This window comes from Psammomys obesus, unplaced genomic scaffold (assembly GCF_907164565.1).
Source record: "Psammomys obesus unplaced genomic scaffold, mPsaObe1.curated_primary_1811, whole genome shotgun sequence".
In the NCBI taxonomy this organism is placed as follows: domain Eukaryota; kingdom Metazoa; phylum Chordata; class Mammalia; order Rodentia; family Muridae; genus Psammomys; species Psammomys obesus.
This window is the reverse complement of record NW_026594143.1, coordinates 1,166,258-1,183,971: the sequence shown is the minus strand read 5'-3', so window position 1 is coordinate 1,183,971 and position 17,714 is coordinate 1,166,258. Positions and strand designations below refer to the sequence as shown.

Here is a 17,714-nt window from a genome sequence, read left to right as displayed (position 1 = left end):
TCATCCACTGCAAGAAGAAGCTTCTCTGATGGTGGCTGGGCAAGGCACTGATATATAGGTATGTCGTTAGGAGTCATTTTATTGTCATGCTTCTTTAGCAGAATGATAATAATAGCTTTCTCCTAGGCCATGTCTTATCTAGTCTCAAGTTTTTGGCCACTTTAGCAGTATCAAATATCAGTTCCAGCTCATGGGAGTGGGCCTTAAATCCATCTTTTTCAGCAAGTGGTTAGTTATTCCCATAGTTTTGTGCTACTGTTGTAGCAGTGTCTCTGGCAGGCTCTGTTATAGATCACAGGGTGATCTGGGTGATATTGATGATTACCTCTTTTCTCCAGTAGCATGCAGAGTAACTCCCAACACCATAAACACTAGTCAGTATGTGTGAAGCTTCCAATTAGGCTCCAGCTTGACTTCTCTGTGTCTGTTACAGAAGTAAGTGTTGTTTTCAGCAATAGGGCCTTACCGTCAGGTTGTTAACAGCAACCAATAGCCTGGCAGTTGGTTGTTTGGGAACAACCCATGATGTTTGGGAACCCCTTTGGTAAACTCAACAGAATTTAACCCATTCTTGCCACCAGAGGTTACATGATGGCATAAGATGTCTAATTGGGACATCATCTCTACTATTTGGTAACTCCATTCAAGATTCCTTTAGGTATGTATTTTACAAAGCTTCTATATAGTAGTAGATTTCCATATGTTTTTTCAAAAATTTCTTTTGTGTTAGTTGTCCCTCACCATATTCCTTCCTTTACTGTTCTCTCCCATGCCCCTCCCTAGTTAATCCCCTTACTCTAGTTTCTCTTTCGTCTCTCCATAACAATATATTCTATTTTCTCTTTCTTGTGAGATCCTTTCATTCATCATGCTCCCTAACTAAGTGCCTAACCTCTGTAGTATTCAGGTTGTAGCACATGTGTTGAATAGAAGCTAACATCCACATATAAGATAAAACACAATGGGAATATGACTTGAGGTACCTGCTTCTTGGTTAGGGGTAGGAGGCCATGTCTGGTTTACCTCATTCAGGGTAATTTTTTTAGTTCTATCCATTTAAATGCAAATTTTATAATCTTCCTTTTTAACAGCTGAATATTATTCTGTTGTGTAAATGTACTATATTTTCTCTAACCACTCATCTGTATGTGGACATCTAGGCTGTTTCCAATTTCTGACTATTATAAATAGAGCAGCAATGAGCATGAATAAGAAAGTATCTCTATGATAAGATACAGTTTGGGGTATATGCCTAATAGTGGGGTAGGTGGATCTTGAGGTCGATCTATTTCCAACATCCCAAGGAACTGCCACACTAATTTGCATGGTGGCTGTATAAGTTTTCACTCCCACCAGTAGTGGGTAAGTGTTACTCTTACTCCAAATCCTTGTCTGCATGAGCTGTCACTTGTTATATTGATCTTTGTCATTCTGACAGACATAAACTGAAATCTCAAAGTACTTTTGATTTTTATTTCCATGATGGATGAGGATGTTCAACAGTTCTTTGTTTCTTTTTATCATTTTATCATATTCCATTTTTAATGGTGCTCAAGTTACTCATTTTCTATAGATATACATTTGAGTTTCTAGTTTGAGAAAATTATGAAGAAAACTGCTATCAACAGTTCATGTGTTTTAGTAGCTATACACACTCTTTTCTCTTGGTAGGACTGCAGCACCATACGGTGAATATTTTTGAATTTGTAAGAGACTGCTAAACTATAGTAGAAACTGCACCGATGCACAGTCCTACTACCAGTGTGATAGTTTCACTTATTCCATATTTTGCCATTGTTTAAAGCCTTTATGGTAGATACGTAATTGTATCACATTATGGTTTTGTATGTTTAAGTGATTTGGGTTTTAATGTTCATGCCTTTAGAACTAAGAATTTCATCTATATGGTATTTTTCTAAGGGTATACTAATCCAGGCAAAAAGTAAATGGGTATTGTATCTTTTTTTTTTTTTTGTATAACTTATAATAGCCAAATTTGAAAAATAACCTAAATGTCTGGTATTATATATGTGATTATAAGAATGGTATATTCACAATAATAAAATATGGAAGTATTCAGATATCAACATCAGGATAAAAGGTTATATATACAGTACTATGTACATAGATTAAAACAGACTGACTGTACTCAGTGGGGCATGGTACATACATAAAAATAACAGAAATCTAGAGACTGAGGAAGGAGGGTCATGAGTTTGAGGCTAGCTTAGGCTACATAGTAAATTCCAAGGTAGGATGGGCTACAGAATGAAATTCTATGCCCAAGAAACAAACCAAGAGAAAGGGAAGGGACACAGTTCTTTTTAATGAGTATGCTTTTGGACTTCTGAGCAAGATGGCAGTTTAGAGGCTGAATCAGAGTGAGCTAGTCAAGGAGAGAGGCGGAGTAATTAAAAATAGAGAAGAGAACTAGAGAAGAGCTTCAGAAATCCACAAAGGAAGTACAAGGATATAAAAAAACCAAACAGATTTAAAAAAAATAAACCAGAGAAAAAGAAGTCATGCAATGAAAAATATCTTAGCTTACCAGGAATTGTGGTGCATGCCTTCACTCCCAGCGCCAAACCAGGGACAGAGCTGAGCTCCGAAGATCCCCTGGAAGATACAGAGAAAGGATGCTCTGCAGGAGACAGAATACAGCACATGCCTTGGCACTGACAGAGCTGTGCAGATGCAGAAAGGGAGACCATGTAGGGGACAGAGCTCTACAGAAGCTGAATGTATGCGAGACAAGCAGCAAAGACCCGGAGACTAAGAAGAGCTGCTCCTTTCGTGGTGCTCAGCCTTGTGTGGCAGTCTCCAAAGTTAGCCCCAGCAACCATCAGAGGAAGAGATCCCTGGAATCTCAGGAAAAAGGATGACAAAGCGTGGAAACTGCTGTGGCATCACGATTGGCACCAAAGACACCAAGCTAAGTTTCCTGAGGAGAGAGTGATAGAAACATGGTAAGAGTGGCAAGCTTAAAGTTTCTCAACTTGATAGCTTTCACCTTGGCCACAGCAGGAGGAGCTGTGTTCTTCACAGGAAGTTGACCACCTGACAGATGTAAGGTAAACACAGAGAATGGGTTCTCTCCAAACCAGAAGGAAGCTTTGACTAAGAATTTAATGCCTTCTATGCCATTTTATTCCTTCTGTGTTTATATACTTTATTTTTTAACCTTTTATTTCTATTTTCTCTCTCTATATATATATGTATGTATTTTTAAAACTCTTTACCTTTTTCTATCTTTTAGACCCTTAATATGTACACTTCGGTAAGTTGTATACTCTAAGTAACTTGTATATTTTTTCAGGTGTTTTTTATATACCTCTAACCCATATATTTTCTGCTTACTGCTACTCTACCTTCTCTTACACTCTACCCCATTAATTCCCACTCACTATTTAAATATGTTACCTGTTCCACATGGGACTCTAGTATTCTTATCTCCAAACCTTACTGGGAAAGCAAGTCAGGAGCACAGTATTTTTCCTTCAGCTAACCGTGTCTTCTGTCAAACTATCCTGATTTTTACTGCAGTAGATTTTCATGAGCCCAAATGGGCTGTCTAACCACCAGGAAGACTGATATAAAATAAACAAGGACGAATAAGATGTCATCGAGTAAAACACTTGCTGCGCAAGAATGAGAATCATAGTGTGAATGCCTAGCATCCACCTAAAAAAAAGCTGAGAAGAGCTGCATGTGCTTGTAACCCTGGCATTGGGTAGGGGAGGAGCAGAGACAGGCAAATCCTGGGAGCTACCCTAATGTCTTTCTCAGCCCTTTTGTCTTTTGTCTACAAGAGAGCTACTGATTTTTTTGAGTTAATTTAGTATCCAGCTGGTTGAATTTTTGGGGTCACTCATGTATATTATCATATCATCTGCTAATAGTGATACTTTGGCCTCTTCCTTTCCTAAATGAATTCCCTTGATCTCCTTTAGTTGTCTTATTGCTCTAGCAAGGACTTCAAGAACTATGTTGAAGAGATATAGAGAGGGTGGGCAGCCTGGACTTGTCCCTGATTTCAGTGGGATTGATTTAAATTTCTCTCCGTTCAGTTTGATGTTGGATATAGGCTTGCTGTATATTGCTTTTACTATATTTAGCTATGTGCCTTGTATCCCTGATCTCTCCGAGAATTTAAAGATGAATGGGTGTTGGGTTTTGTTGAATGCTTTTTCGGCATCTAAGGAGATGATCACATGGTTTTTCTCCTTCAGTTTGTTTTTATGGTAGTTTACATTGATGATTTCTGTATATTGAACCACCTCTGCATGCCTGGGATCAAGCCTACTTGGTCATGGTGGATGATATCTTTGATGTGTTGTTGGATTCAGTTTGCAAATATTTTGAGTATTTTTGCATCCATGTTCATAAGAGAGTATTGGCCACTCAGCCTACCCAAAGTGGCCAGCTTCTGATTCACCAGAAGATACTGTCTCAATGCAATAAAGCAGAGAGGGATAAAGAAAGATACAGATATCCTCCTATGGATCTCACATTTTTGTACATGAATGTGCACACCTGCACACTTACATGCATGCATCATACACAGAGACAAAAACAGTGTGAGAAAGAAAAGACCACAAACTGGAGATAATACACACTCTAATAGAAATACAATAAAGAAATACAATAAAGAAATACAATACAATAATGAAATACAATAATGAAATACAATAAAGAAACTCAAGAAATATGAGACAATACTCCACTTAAGCACCACCATAAGCATCCTCAAAAACATGGGGAAAAGATGAACTAGTTGAAATGCCAGAAGTTTTCATGGTCCTATATTTTGAAAGGATCAACAACCAAATATAGGACTTGAATAAAAATGCAGAATTTAATTCAAGACAGAGAAAAAAATTACAAAACCAAGAACCAAAGTGGATGAAAGAGTCATTAACTTAGATGAAAACCTTAAATCAGGGAGAACATATTCACCAAGGAAATTAAGATGCTGAAAAAGAATCAAGCAACAATTTTGGAAATGGAAAGAAGCAATCATTTATATTAAAAACAGAAAGAAAAAAAAACATCAATAGACAAGAACAAGAAGAAAAACAAATCTCAGGGTGGGAGATCTACATCTGGATAGGGGGTGTAGGTCCTCTCCATGCATGGTCATTGGTATTGATATATCAGTCTCTAGTAGGGAAGGGGGAACACCCCTTTCAGTGAACTAGGAGAGGGAGATAGGGAGGAAAAGGGATGGAGGATGGGACCAGAAGATGAGGGAGGGGGCTACAATCAGGATATAAAGTGAATAAATTGTAAAAATAAATAAATACATAAATAATAAAACACAAAAATCAGCAAATCTGATCAAAACTTCCAATAAGACCAAATTATATTCAAGAAACCAAAGAAGAAATCTATGGCAGAGGAGATGAGGCTGACATGAAATCAAATGGCTTACACAACATACTCTATTAAATTATAGCAATGAATTTCATGAACACATAGAAATACACATCCAAACACAAGAAGTGTATGGAACCCCAAATACATACAAATAAAGGAGAACCTCTGTATGTATAATCAGGGTGTAAAATATACAAATCTAAGGAACAGTACTAAGTGCTACAAGGAAAACACACAAAGTAGTATGTGGAAGCGGAAACATCAGAATAATGTCTAACCTGCCATCAGCATTCCTAAGAGCCAGGAAAGCTAGATACTAAATTACGAACAAATTGATGTATCACAAGCATTGAAAGTAAGCAATTGGCCAGGGGTGGTGGTGCATGTCTGTAATCATAGCACTGGGGGAGGCAGAGGCAGGTGAATCTCTGAGATCAAGGCCAGCCTGGTCCACAAATCAAATCCAGGACAGCCAGGGCTACACAGAGAAACCCTATCTTTGAAAAACAAACAAACAAACAAACAGATTAAAGAAAGCTTCACACATGAGAACAGAGGAAAGAATGCATTTCATGAAAACAATAGATGAAAAGAGGAGAACTGAGGTCTCAGTAATGTCCAACACATTAAACAAGCAAACATCCGTACTACTAGAGTGGAAAACCAAAACTACCAATCAATCAGAAGGAAAAAGAAAGCCAGAAATAATAGCAAACAACCCATTTTCTATTGCAATGGTCTTATCAGTTAAAGACAGAGGCAGGATTAAAAAACAGGATTTGACTATATGCTGTTTTTAAGCATCTCATATAAAGAAAGACTGAAAGTAAAAGACTAAATACTAAATTACCAATGCAATAGAAGCTGAAAATAAATTGATATAGCAGTTTTCATATCTGATAAAGTAGGTAATAAATCAAAACTAATCAGGAGAAAGAAAAGAAGGCCACTTCATGTTAATAAAAGGACAATGAATCAAAAGGCCATGCCTATTGCAAATATATATGTACCAAATCATGGGAACCCTAATTTCATAAAATAAACATTAAAAGGCATAAACACATATAGGTAAGTTCTAATATAATAGCAGTGAAAATTTTCAATATCATACTCTCATACCTAGATGGTTCTTCCTAATAAAAAATCATCAAAAGACCTCAGAACTAAATTATAACACAGATCAGTTAGATTTAACAGATATCTACAGACTCTCACACCCAACAGATAAAGTGAATTCTTCTCACTGACACATGGAGCCTTCTCTAAAGTTGACCACGTTATAGGCTAACAGGCAATATTTATCAAGTAAAAATCTGAAATGATGTACTGTATCTTATCAGACAACAGTGGAATAAAACTAGAAATCAACAGAAAACCTAACCTCAGAAAATATACAAATACTTGGCTATTAAACAGTATACTTTTGTGTCATCAAATAAAGGAGAGAAAACAAAATTTCTAGAATCAAATGAAAATAGTACAACAAACCAGAATGTCTGGGATTTCTTCTAGTCAGTCCTAAGAGTAAAATGTAAAGTTATACATGCTCACATTAAAAAAAAATGGTGGTGCATGCTTTTAATCCCAGCACTTGGGAGGCAGAGGCAGGTAGATCTCTGAGTTTGAGGCCAGCCTGGTCTACAGAGTGAGTTCCAGGACAGCTAAAAATACACACAGAAACTCTATCTCAAAAAACAAAAGAAAACAAAATCAGATACCTGGCAACATAGCTCTATGTGTAAAGACACCTGCTATCAAACCCAATAACTTAGTTCAATCACTGCAACTTATGTGATAAAGGAAAGAAATAGCTCCTACAAGTTGTCCCCTGACTTCCACATGTGTGCATACACACACAAAATAAACAAATGTAATATTTTTAAAAAAAATCAGTGATCTTGAATAAAGAACCCAACTATACACCCTGAGACTCTAAAAACACATAAGAAGCCAAACCGAAATGCCCCGATAGTAAGAAATAATAAAAGTGAAGGTAAAAATTAATTGAATAGACACTAAAAGAGTAATACGGGGGCATGGGCCTGGAGAGATGGCTCAGAGGTTAAAAGCACTGTCTGCTCTTCCAGAGCTCCTGAGTTCAATTCCCAGCAACAACATGGTGGCTCACAACCATCTATAATGTGATCTGATTGCCATCTTCTGTCATGCAGGTGTACATGCAGATAGAGCACTCAAATACATAAAATAAATAAATAAATCTTTTAAAAAAGAAGAAAAATACAGGGGCTGGAGAGATGGCTCAGTGGTTAAGAACAGTTGTTCTTACTGGATACCTAGGTTTAGTTCTCAGTACTCACATGATAGCTAACAACCCTGTTACTCCAGTTTCACAGGATCCAACACCTCCTTCTGGCCTCCATAGGCACTGCACACAGACATATATGCAAGTAAAACACCCATACATATAAAATGAAAATAATTAACCTTTAAAAAACAAATAGAATTATCAAACAAAAAGTTTGTTCTTTAAAAATTTGACAAAGGCTGGAAAAATGGCTCAGTTGGTAGTAGAGCTTGCTGTGAAAACCTGATGACCTGAGTATGATCCCCAGAACCCACAGTGGAAGGAGAGTTGTCCTCTCAGAAGTTGTCCTCCATATGCATGTTCTGTCATGCTCATGCACATGTGTGTAAAGAAAAATAAATAAAATAAAAATTTGAAGAAAAGTATTTTTAAAAAACTTTAAAAGGAGCCCATAGTTAGCAGACTTTGGATATTTAGAGAGGCTTTGAATATTTTGGAGAGGGTTTAAATGTTGAAAGAGACCTTGGATGTTTAAAGTTAAGTATGTTTGGGCTAAAGAGATGGCTCAGAGGTTGAGAGCACTGGCTACTCTTCCAGAGGTCCTGAGTTCAATCCCCAGCAACCACACAGTAGCTCACAACCATCCATAATGAGACCTGGTGCCCTCTTCTGGTGTGCAAGTATACATGCAGTCAGAACACTGTATACATAATAAATAAATCTTTTTAAAAAAGTATGTTTCATATTTTGGTATTAATATTAATGTGAGATCTTGAGAATTATCAAGAAATGAAAGGTTATGGTTTAACAATGATATGTTTGTGTGTCAAGTGACATGGGGTTAATTGTCCTGACTAGTTTTATGTCAACTTGGCACAAGCTGGAGTCATTCAGTTAAGAAAATGTCCCCACCAGGGACAAGGATAAGCCTGTGGTGCTTTCCTTGATTGATGATCGATGTGAAGGTCCCAGATCACTGTGGTCATTCCATCCCCTCAGCTGGTGGTCCTGGGTTTTATAAGAAAGCAGGTTGAACAACCCAGGAGGGCAAGCCAGTGAGCAGTGTTCCTCCATGGTCTCTGCATTAGCTCCTGCCTCCAGGTTCCTGCAGTGAGTTCCTGACCTGATTTCCCTCATGATAGAGTGTGACCTGAGAATTATAAGATGAACTAAACTCTCACCTCCATAAGTTGTTTTTTATCATAATGTTTTATTATAGCAATAGAAATTCTAACACAGCTCCCAAAACATAGATCTAGAGTTAGTCCTGTGGGTATAGAGATGGTAGCCTGCAGAGAAGGAAAGGAGAGGAAAGAGCCAGTCAAAGATGGCTCTTGATGAAAGCAGGTTCAAAGGCCACAGATCTGGAGCTAGACCTTTAAGTATGGAAGTAGCTAAAGCAGGGGGAAGAAAATTGGAGGTTTGGGGAAATGGGTGATGGAGAAGAGAGGAGAGAGGAAGGGACTTATCCAGGCAGAGTGTCTCAGGAGCAAAGGGAGTTCATTTCCATGGTGTAGAATTAGGCTTCTGATTTGCAGATGAGGGGAAAGGAGGAAGAGATGGCAAAGGGAAGAAATGACTGACACATTCGGCAAAGGGGATTTACATATGAAGATTGTTCAAGGCCACAGGTCTGGAACTAGGTTTGGAAATGCAACGGGTTAGAAAAAGGGTGGAGTTTTGTTGTTTTTGAGACAGGTTCTCACTGTGTAGCTCTGGCTGGCCTGGATCTGACCATGTAGACCAAACTGGCCTGGAACTCACAGAAACCTGACATTATTTTGCCTCTTGTGTGCTGGGAGTAATGTTTTTCTCCATCTTATGCTCTCTTGGTTGTTCTCTTGGGTTTCTTTAAATACTTTATTTCTGTTATCATTTTGACTTCCAATGTAAACATTGTATGAAAAAGACACTCTCATGTTGTTTCTTTTTCTGAAAATCTGATGTTCCAATACCCAGTCTAGGACAGAAGACAAAATAGAACGATTCAAGAAAGCAGTTGAGTACTATTCAGTCACAACCAAACTCTCTACACTGCCAATGGGTCCTTCCTTTCTAGGTAAGGCTTCCAGCTACTATTAAATTGACTTTATCCTTAGGGCCAGAGTTGAATCCCTTGTTTCTGCCTGTGTCCTGCCTTTTCACATTTATAGGTTTGGGGATAATGCTATTTTCATAGTTTGGGCTTCTTCTAATACTAACTCTCATTGTGACCCGGTGTATGTAAAAATAGCCCTGTCTTTGGCAGCAAGCTCAATTTTGAATTCTATTTCTGTTGCTTACTAGTGGAGTGTATCTTGTCACTTTTCATTTGTATGAAACATGGCTCACAATACCTACTATGTAGGGTTGTCATCATATTAAATGCCTTCTATAGAATCCCTGGCATGCCACTTATCCATTCCACCAGTATTATACTAGACAAATGCTATCTGACCACAGAACCTTCATGTCACTTATTTTCTTGATAGAAAAAGCTAGAATTAATTGCTGCCACTGTAAATTTGGCAGGTTTATCAAAGTGAACTGGGAACTCAGTTCAGAAGAATTAATCTTGAATATACCACCCAAGGAACAGCTTGTGAATACACCTATACATAATTTCAGGCTCACGGGCTCAGTTTAGATATCTGGAGGATGTCAAAGAGTGCATAAATAAATCACACAGGGAACAAAAAAGCCAGATTAGTGGAATAGCCCATAGTAGTCCATTAATTAAAATGTTTTGTGGTGCTAGGGATCTAACCCATAGCTCCAAGCATACAACACAAGTACCCTACCAGTGTTATACATCCTCAGATAATAAAGTAGAACTTTATAATAGATTTATTTCATTCAGGGATGGTTTAACAGGCTGTAATAAAGATGGTAAAATGATTAAGATTGACTGAAGCATAGCACTTTTCTTGGCTTCAGGCTTTCGAAATAATCGACTTGGAAATCCTCCCCTTCCACGGAATCAAATGGGCCCTATTTCTACTGGAAAACCAATGGTAAGTGTTTGTTTATCATGTATCTATTAAGAGGATTACAGTCACTTGCTTATGTTAGACTGGGGCTCATTCCTGATTTTTATAATCCGAATTGATGAGTTAGGATGACTCAGGGTTAATTAGACTATAATATATGGTGGATAATGTCACAAAATATTTCCAAAAAGTCTAGTTTAGTAATTTTCCTGGCTGGTAAATTATTTCTTAATATTTTCAGTGTGTACTTCATACCTTAACAGTTACTACTATTGGCATCATTTACTATGTCACAGCTTCTGAGGAAACCATCATGTATCCAGGTAAAATGTTAAATAGCTTTTCTATCTGTTTTATCCTTTAGTTTTCTCGCCAGTTGCCCCAGAAAATGAAATATCCACCACCATTTCCAATGGGACCAAACGCGTCTCTTCTCTTCTCCCATAGTGTGGGGGATTCCCATGCTTTCTCTGAGGATCCCATGCTACAGGACAATTCCTTTGCCAATTGGGCTATTTCTTATGACTCTTCTACACCCCAATTTCCTAATTGCCTGACTTCCAAAACTTCACCTCCTTTGGGACCAGATTCTTCCCACTCCTCCTCTTCTGAAGGTGATGAAGCAAATGGAGCTGGTTCTGAGTAAGTTTTGTATAAACAAGCATAACAAAAAAATTCAGAAGAAATGTGGAAAAATATATGTACTCACTCAAAAGGATAACAGAAGAAGTCCTTATAGGAAAGGCAGTTGCTTAGGAAATCCTAATGTGGATGTACTGTCGTTTTTCAGTTTGTGAGGAACATAGATTGAAGGTTAAAAGAATAAAATAATTTATATAGTTGAAATATTGAAACAGCTCCTTAGTAATGAATATAGGTCTCACAAACTGGCTTAATTGTTTTTTAGAGTATTCCTCTAAAGAGATTATTTCTGGGAAACAGAGCTACTTTGAGATTATAATTTTAATTATTTTCTTAGACTCTGAATAGCCTCTCAACAAGATGTCTTAAAGGTATAAAGGATCCAGAGTGACTTCTATGACTTTTGATTCTTTGGTCTATGTCAAGTGAATAAGGCCAAGGGGACAGTGATGACCACTGAAAAGAAAGGTGTCAAGTCCAGTTCTAACCCAGTGTCTTGACCATCAGGGAGTTTGTGAGAGTGCTTGGGATCAGGACTTGAGTGGAAATATCTTCATCAACTTCCCTTTTCTGTCTTCTGTTATTTCTGATTTTTTTTTTTTAGTCACATCACAGAAACACTTCAACAACAGCCTGGATGGGAAGATCAAAGTGGTGACAGAGGGTCTTGGGTACAGCCTGTTGATGCTGGAGTTTCAGAAACTAGCATAGGTGATGGTGAACCTCACATCCCATCTCTGTTATCTATGTCTACAAGGAACCACATGGATATCACCATTCCACCCTTACCGCCGGTAGCCCCAGAAGTCTTAAGGGTTGCTGAACACAGACACCGAAGGGGTCTTATGTATCCATATATTTACCATGTCCTTACTAAGGTGAGAGAACACATACATATCTACCCCCCTGTTCTCTGTAGTATTTCCTAGTTACTAAGTTACAAAGTAACCTGAGGAAAGTCTGATGATTGTTATTTTTATTCAGGGAAAGCACTCCTGGAGATTGAACATAGGGTTTCACATGCGAAGCCAGCACTGTAACATTAAGCTATATTCCCAGCCCATTGAGCATTGCATCTCAAGAGGTACAAGGAAATCATGTATGTTTGTGCCCTTCCTTGCATTAAGGGCCTCAGAAAAGGAGAGATGAGTAGGAATTGCGACTAAGCAATAAATAAAAACTCTAAGAACTATAAATTGTAAAATTTTGAAGTAATATGCTAAGTTGATTGTGCTTCTGAAGGCACCATCTAAGAAGTGGTCAAGTGGTCCTGCCCCCTTGTTTCTTATCTCCTCCTCTACTTCTACATACCTGCTCCCTTCCTCTGGTCTTAAGACACTAACTACCAACAGAATGTCTGAGCCAGCACATGGAGACCAACAAAGCCAACAAATTTGGGCCCAGGGGGTCCTGCAGAGACTATTGCACCAACCAAAGACCATACATGGAAAGGACCTAGACCCCCTGCCCAGATGTAGCCCATAGGCATCTCAGTCTCCATGTGTGTTCCCTAGTAAGGCTGCCTCTGGTACAGACTCTGTTGCCTGATCTTTGATCACTTCCCCCTGACAGGGTGTCCTTGCCAGGCCACAGAGGTAGAGGATACAGGCAGTGCTGTGAAACTTAATAGCCTAGGGTCAGATGGTAGGGGAGGAGGGCTTTCTGTATACTAGGAGAGGGTGATAGAGGGGAAGTGGGGAGGGAGGGTAGGACTAGAAGGAGATGAGGAAGGGGTCTACAATCAGATATAAAATGAGCAAATAAATTACACACATATGTTATATTTGACATAATATATTATACTAGACATTATATATAATGTCTAAACCAGGCATGGTAGCAACCTTTTAATCATAGCAATCTGGAGGCAAAGGCAGATGGAGCTCTTGAGTTCCAGGCCAGCTTGATCTGCATAGTAAGTCCCAGTAAACCCAGAGTTATATAGTGAGACCTTGTCTCAAAAAACAAACAAACAAACAAAATGTATAAGGTAGATTCTCCCTGATAGTCAACTATAGTCCATCAGATATGAGACTTTACAAACAGAACAAAGCTTGTAAACAGGCTGCAGTCATCTGAGCTTCTTATAGCTTCCTTCTAATCTGAAATCTCTCTAAAAAAAAAAAAAAATAGTAAATTTACTTGACTCCAGAGCCTACAGTTCATTATTTGCTTTTTTCAGCTCTTTTCTAAACCTTGAAGAATTAATTTTCTTCTTTTCCCTGGATCATTTTCTTATTAGGGTGAAATTAAAATCCCTGTATGTATTGAGGATGAGTGTAACATGGAGCTGCCTCCAGCTGCTCTCCTGTTCCGGTCAGCTCGTCAATATGTATATGGAGTTCTTTTTAGCCTAGCAGAGACACAGCGGAAAATGGAACGCCTGGCCATAAGGCGAAGGTTACCTATGGAAGGTAAGTATTATTTATAGCTATTCTAGCAATGACAGTCTCTCTATACTTGGCACAAGGCACACACATACACACACACATATAAACCCAAAGCCTGTGTGAACATACCATGGGCTATAAAACATTCTTTAAGATAATGCATCATTCACCACATTATACAATGAAATAGGATGTATAAAAATGTAAGCCCCAATAATGAAATCATGAAACATTCAGAATATGTATTACTTTTAAGAACAATGGTTGTAGACTTTGAAAGTTCCAGAACTTTATCTCATAGTCTCTCTTCCCCCGTGAGGTTTTAGTTTTAGAAAATGATGCTATAGGTAGTTGAAATTATTAGATTGTTTTAAACTATAGAATGACTTAGTCAATTTAATAGATCCAAAAGAATTACATGGGTTTCTACTTCCATGAAGGTAAATTAGTTAGATATACTTTCCTTATTCTTCTTGCTAAGTACAACTAAAATTTTGGGACATTGTATCTGGGGAAACAAACACCACAATATAGTCCTGAAAGCAGAGATTGTTTGATGCCCTTGCAACCCTAGGAATGCTAGAGTACTGAGTTCTCTGAGTTTCTTTTAGTTTCATATGTCACAGACTGGATGTCAGACAATTTGACAGGGAATCTATAAGTATCAACCACTGCAGACCAATACCCTCTGCCTGGAGGCCTGCAAAGGACCAACTTCACAACATAGAAGTTTTTTTTTATGTAAAAACTGCGCTATATGAGCCAAGCACCACAGAAGAAACTGTGGTTTACCTCACCCTTTACCCTCACCAGCAAAGACTTCTATTACCAGGCTGTACTAAAGAGTGTTGCTTTACCAGATACCAACTGGAGAGGTATCAGACAAGGTCAACTGAGGAATCAAAGCATACTCTCCCACCTGTCAGCAATGAATAACTACATTCACATACTACTGTAGTCATAAATTGCCTGATTAAATACAAGATTTGAATAAGATTCAGAATCTTAAATTAAAATTCATATATTTGGGGTTGGAGAGATGGCTCAGAGGTTAAGAGCACTGGCTGCTCTTCTAGAGGTCCTAAGTTCAATTCCCAGCAACCACATGGTGACTCATGACCATCTATGATGTGATTAGCCCTCTTCTGGCGTGCAGGTATCCATGCAGATAGAGCCCTCATATACATAAAAATAAATATATGAAAAAATCATGTATTTGGACTTAAATTGAAATTTTTTTTATCATACCAAGAACTAGGAAGGTTTAAAGTTCAGATCTCAGACAGACAAAAAAGAAAATGAGCACCAAGATGCTAATTAGAGAAGAATTTCAAAGGAACTCTCATAAAAACATTTTTAGCAAATAATTGCAGACATTATCAAAACAAATTTGACACAGACAGCCAGCTAAATGGATCAGTGGATTAAAGTATTTGTGTAAACCTGTGGAACCCATGGTGAAAAGAAAGAGCAATTCGTGAAAGTTGTACTCTGGCCTTCACACACATGCCACTGCATGCGCATATGTAACACACACATACCACATAAAATTTTTAAAATTAAAGAAAAAACACTATTTAAATCAAATGGGAATTAAGACCTAAAAATAAATACAATAACCAAAGTAAAATCCTTTCCAGTGGAAAGTAAGGCCTAAAAAAATACAATAACCCAAGTAAAATCCTTTCTAGTTATATGGTATGCTTTCATCCCAGAACTTTGGTGGTAGAGGAAGAAAAATCAGGAATTCAAGTTCATCCTCTAGGCTGCATAGTAAATTTGAAGCCATCCTGAGCTGCATGAGACCCTCTTTCCACAAACAAACAACAAAACACAATGCTCATGAATAGGCTAAATGGTGGAGTGGGCACAACAGCCTGAAAAGAATAAAGACCTGTAGGACTATAGCAAAAGATCTACTATTTGTATTGTCAAACTCTCAGAGAAAATTAGAATGACAGCTGTACAAAAATTTCATAATAAAGCTAATTCCTTTATATGATGTTTACTTTTAAAGGAAAAATAATTATAAATAACAGGTGGTCTTTGATCAGAAGCCTTAGAATTCAGAAGGAGATACCAAAACATTTTCAAGTACTGAAAGAAAAGAATAACCAACTGTCTTAGTTACTTTTCTATTGCTGTGATGACACAACATAACCAAGGTAACCTATAAAACAAATGTAATTGTGTTTATGATTTCAAAGAGTTAAAGTCCATGGGTGTGATGGTAGAGCAAAACCATGGTGGCAGGAACAGTTAAGAGCTTTTATCTTTAGCCACAAGCATGAGACAGGAAGGAGAGCCCACAGGGAATGGCAAGAGTCTTTTGAAACCACAAAGCCTACTCCTAGTAAGACAACTTCTCTAGCAAGGCCACACACCCCATCCCTCCCAAACAGTTCCCCTAACGGGATACCAAACATTCAAACATATGAACCTGTGGGAGCCATTTTCATTCAAACTACCACAGCAACATACAATTATTTATCAAATAAGATTCTTTGGTAATGAAGGAGAACTATGTTAATTTACAAGCAGAATGGCTAAAGGCAGTTCATACAGAAAAAGAATGGTAAAATAATGAATCTTGCAACATCAGAAAAGAAAAAAAAATGGTAAAAAGAACAAAATAATTGATTAACCTAAAATAGACATCCTTAAAGTTTCTAAATTGTGTTTCACTGGAACAAAAATTATAACACTGTTTCAGTGTATATATTGAAGCTATTTAGGGCCAGGGAGCTTTAGCAGTTCAAGTCCTGTCACCAGTGACAATCTAGATTTGATTCCCAGAACCCACATGGTGGAAGCAGAAAATCACTTCTGCATGCAGGCTTTGGAATGAGTGTACCTACCCCAAACACATACTAAATGAATAAGTACACATTTTAAAGAGAATATATTTTAGACAATTATAAGTAGAAAAGGATAAAATAGCTTTTCTTCTTTTGAACTGATAATATCAATATATACTAGTGTGATTTATTTATTTCCTTATTTAATTTTAATGACAAAGAGTCAACCCAAGGCATCATAGATGCCAAGCATGCACTCTGCCACAGAGCTATATCCCTGTTTTCTCTTTGTATATCTTTTTAATGCATATTATTGATATGAAATTGTATAGATAATACAGCTGGCTATGTTGCTCCATGATTGACTATGTGCATAGTATGCCTAAAGTCGTGGGTTCAACTTCTTTTACCGGTCTAAAAATATACAGAGATAGCCAAGCATGATGGCATACTTAAGAGGCAGACACTGGCAGATCTCTGAGTTTGAGGCCAGCCTGGTCTACATAGGATGACCCTATGTCAAAACAATCAAAAAAGATAGACAGAAATAACACTCAGAACCATTATTACAGATAAATCAAAATAGGATTCTAATCTTAATTCAGGTAGTTCATAGGAAGTGAATAACCATAAAGCAGAGCAATGACAAATAATAAAATGATAGACTTACTCTCTAATACATAATAATCACATTATTATGAGTGCATCCTAGATTAGTGAATATGTCCTGTAGACTGAATGTTTTCACATACCTGCCACATTGATAAGTTGAAATCCTAACTCCTCATTGGTTGGTTATAAGATAACATTCATGAATAGGACTTGTGTCATTGTGGAAGCAGCCTTGGAGAGCTGCCTTTTCTTTTTGCAGTGTAGAAATATAATAAGAAAATAGCTAGCTGGGCTGGTGATGCACACCTATAATCCCAGCACTTGGGAAGCAGAGGCAGGCGGATCTCTGTGAGTTCGAGGCCAGCCTGGTCTAAAGGGTGAGTCCAGCACAGTCAGGCCTACACAGAGAAACCCTGTCTCAAAGAGAAAAAAAACAAAAACAATAAAACAAAACAAAAAATAACAAGAAGATAGTTATTTGTAAATTAGAAAGCAGGACCTCAAAAAATACATCCCTCTGTATTTGGTTCTAAAACTTCTGTTTCTAGGACTTTGTGAAATAGATAAATGTGCTTGATAAGCCATCTATTCTAGTCTATGGCTTTTTGAGACAGAATCTCACTGTGTAGCTTTCGTTGGCCTGGAACTCACTATAACAACC

General features: G+C 37.7%; 1 protein-coding gene across 1 annotated transcript in view; it reads left to right on the top strand.

Annotated features, from left to right (window-relative positions):
* Fam120c (family with sequence similarity 120C) overlaps positions 1–17,714 on the top strand; it is a 112,006-nt gene that overhangs the window by 50,818 nt on the left and 43,474 nt on the right. The window contains exons 5-9 of the mRNA XM_055617916.1: positions 9,602–9,701; positions 10,559–10,635; positions 10,976–11,253; positions 11,858–12,131; positions 13,496–13,667. Coding sequence (XP_055473891.1) covers positions 9,602–9,701; positions 10,559–10,635; positions 10,976–11,253; positions 11,858–12,131; positions 13,496–13,667 — 901 coding nt within the window. The remainder of the gene's footprint in view (positions 1–9,601; positions 9,702–10,558; positions 10,636–10,975; positions 11,254–11,857; positions 12,132–13,495; positions 13,668–17,714) is intronic.